The 1,065-nt window shown below is 36.5% G+C and overlaps 1 protein-coding gene across 2 annotated transcripts in view; it reads right to left on the reverse strand.

Annotated features, from left to right (window-relative positions):
- Positions 1-61: 61 nt before the first annotated feature.
- Positions 62-1,065, reverse strand: part of LOC102294207 (receptor-type tyrosine-protein phosphatase C) — a 5,574-nt gene continuing 4,570 nt past the window's right edge. The window contains exon 11 of one of the 2 annotated variants that reach the window (XM_042227354.1): positions 62-720. In XM_042227354.1, the coding sequence (XP_042083288.1) occupies positions 671-720 (50 nt within the window). In that variant the 3' untranslated portion in view covers positions 62-670. The remainder of the gene's footprint in view (positions 721-1,065) is intronic. The other variant, XM_005938563.2, reaches the window with a different exon arrangement.

Below are 1,065 nucleotides of genomic sequence, written 5' to 3' on the forward strand. Positions count from 1 at the left end.
ATTATTATTATTACTCCACATATAACTGTGGATCCAGACTGTGGATTAGTTAGCTGGGTGTGGGACTTCGGTAAATCTAAACATGTGGAGATGATAACATTAAATTATGCACAGCCATGTCCTGTTTTTTAAACAGATGGTTTTTTTTAATGTAAGAATAATAATTTTTGTATTGGCTAAAAAAAGAAGAGGCTTGCTAATTTTCACATGCAAAATCTTTGAGCTTCATTTCCACTGATCTGCTGGCAACAGGAGACCTGCTACTATGTAAACCACACTTTTCTTTTATTTATTTTTTTGGTCAATTTGTTAATATTCTTGATACATTTAACAGTATTTAAATCAAATTTTCTGCAGACATACAAATGTGTGAAAGACACATGAACAAAAACTAAAAGCATCAATTCACCTGCTGATGGATGCATATCGATCAGCTGTAACTGGGAACGTTACAGCTGCTAATTTGTGTTTTTAATTTTTTAAATATATTTTTCAGAGTGCCATGCTATGTGAACAATTAGGAAAATGAACAGTAAGATTAAATTGGAGCTCTTAAGTTAATGCAGCAAAATACTTTTTTTCTTTTACTGCTGGAATAGAAACAAAAAACATACCAAACAATAAAGAGTTAATGGTGACTGACTGTGCTGCTCCATAATGTCTTTTTTGATCAGTGAGCTTCTTTATGATGCCATCCAGGAGGTTGTCGGTTCTCATAAACTATGACAAGAAACAGGAAATAACATTAAAGGGCTGCGAACACTGTTATAGCACAATAATCTGAGGCGCTTGGAAAGAAAGGTGACTAAACCTCTTTAAGAGTCTTGATAACATCTCACCCTCAGCTGAGAAGCTTCTTTAGCTCTAAGAGCAACTGGTGGTGACTCCCAGATTTAAGTTCTGTTGGAAGTGTCCTTAAGAGGGTCGTTGACCCACTATTGATCATCTGCCCAATCACATGAGCCAAGGTGTGAAAATGGGTGTGGCTCATCATCGCCCAAGGTTTCAGGTGAACCCATTGTGAGACCTTGCCCACCGATCATGTGACTTACTGAAGTCAAATGA

Source organism: Haplochromis burtoni, unplaced genomic scaffold (genome assembly GCF_018398535.1).
Source record: "Haplochromis burtoni strain Fernald_Lab_line unplaced genomic scaffold, NCSU_Asbu1 Contig_256, whole genome shotgun sequence".
NCBI lineage: Eukaryota > Metazoa > Chordata > Actinopteri > Cichliformes > Cichlidae > Haplochromis > Haplochromis burtoni.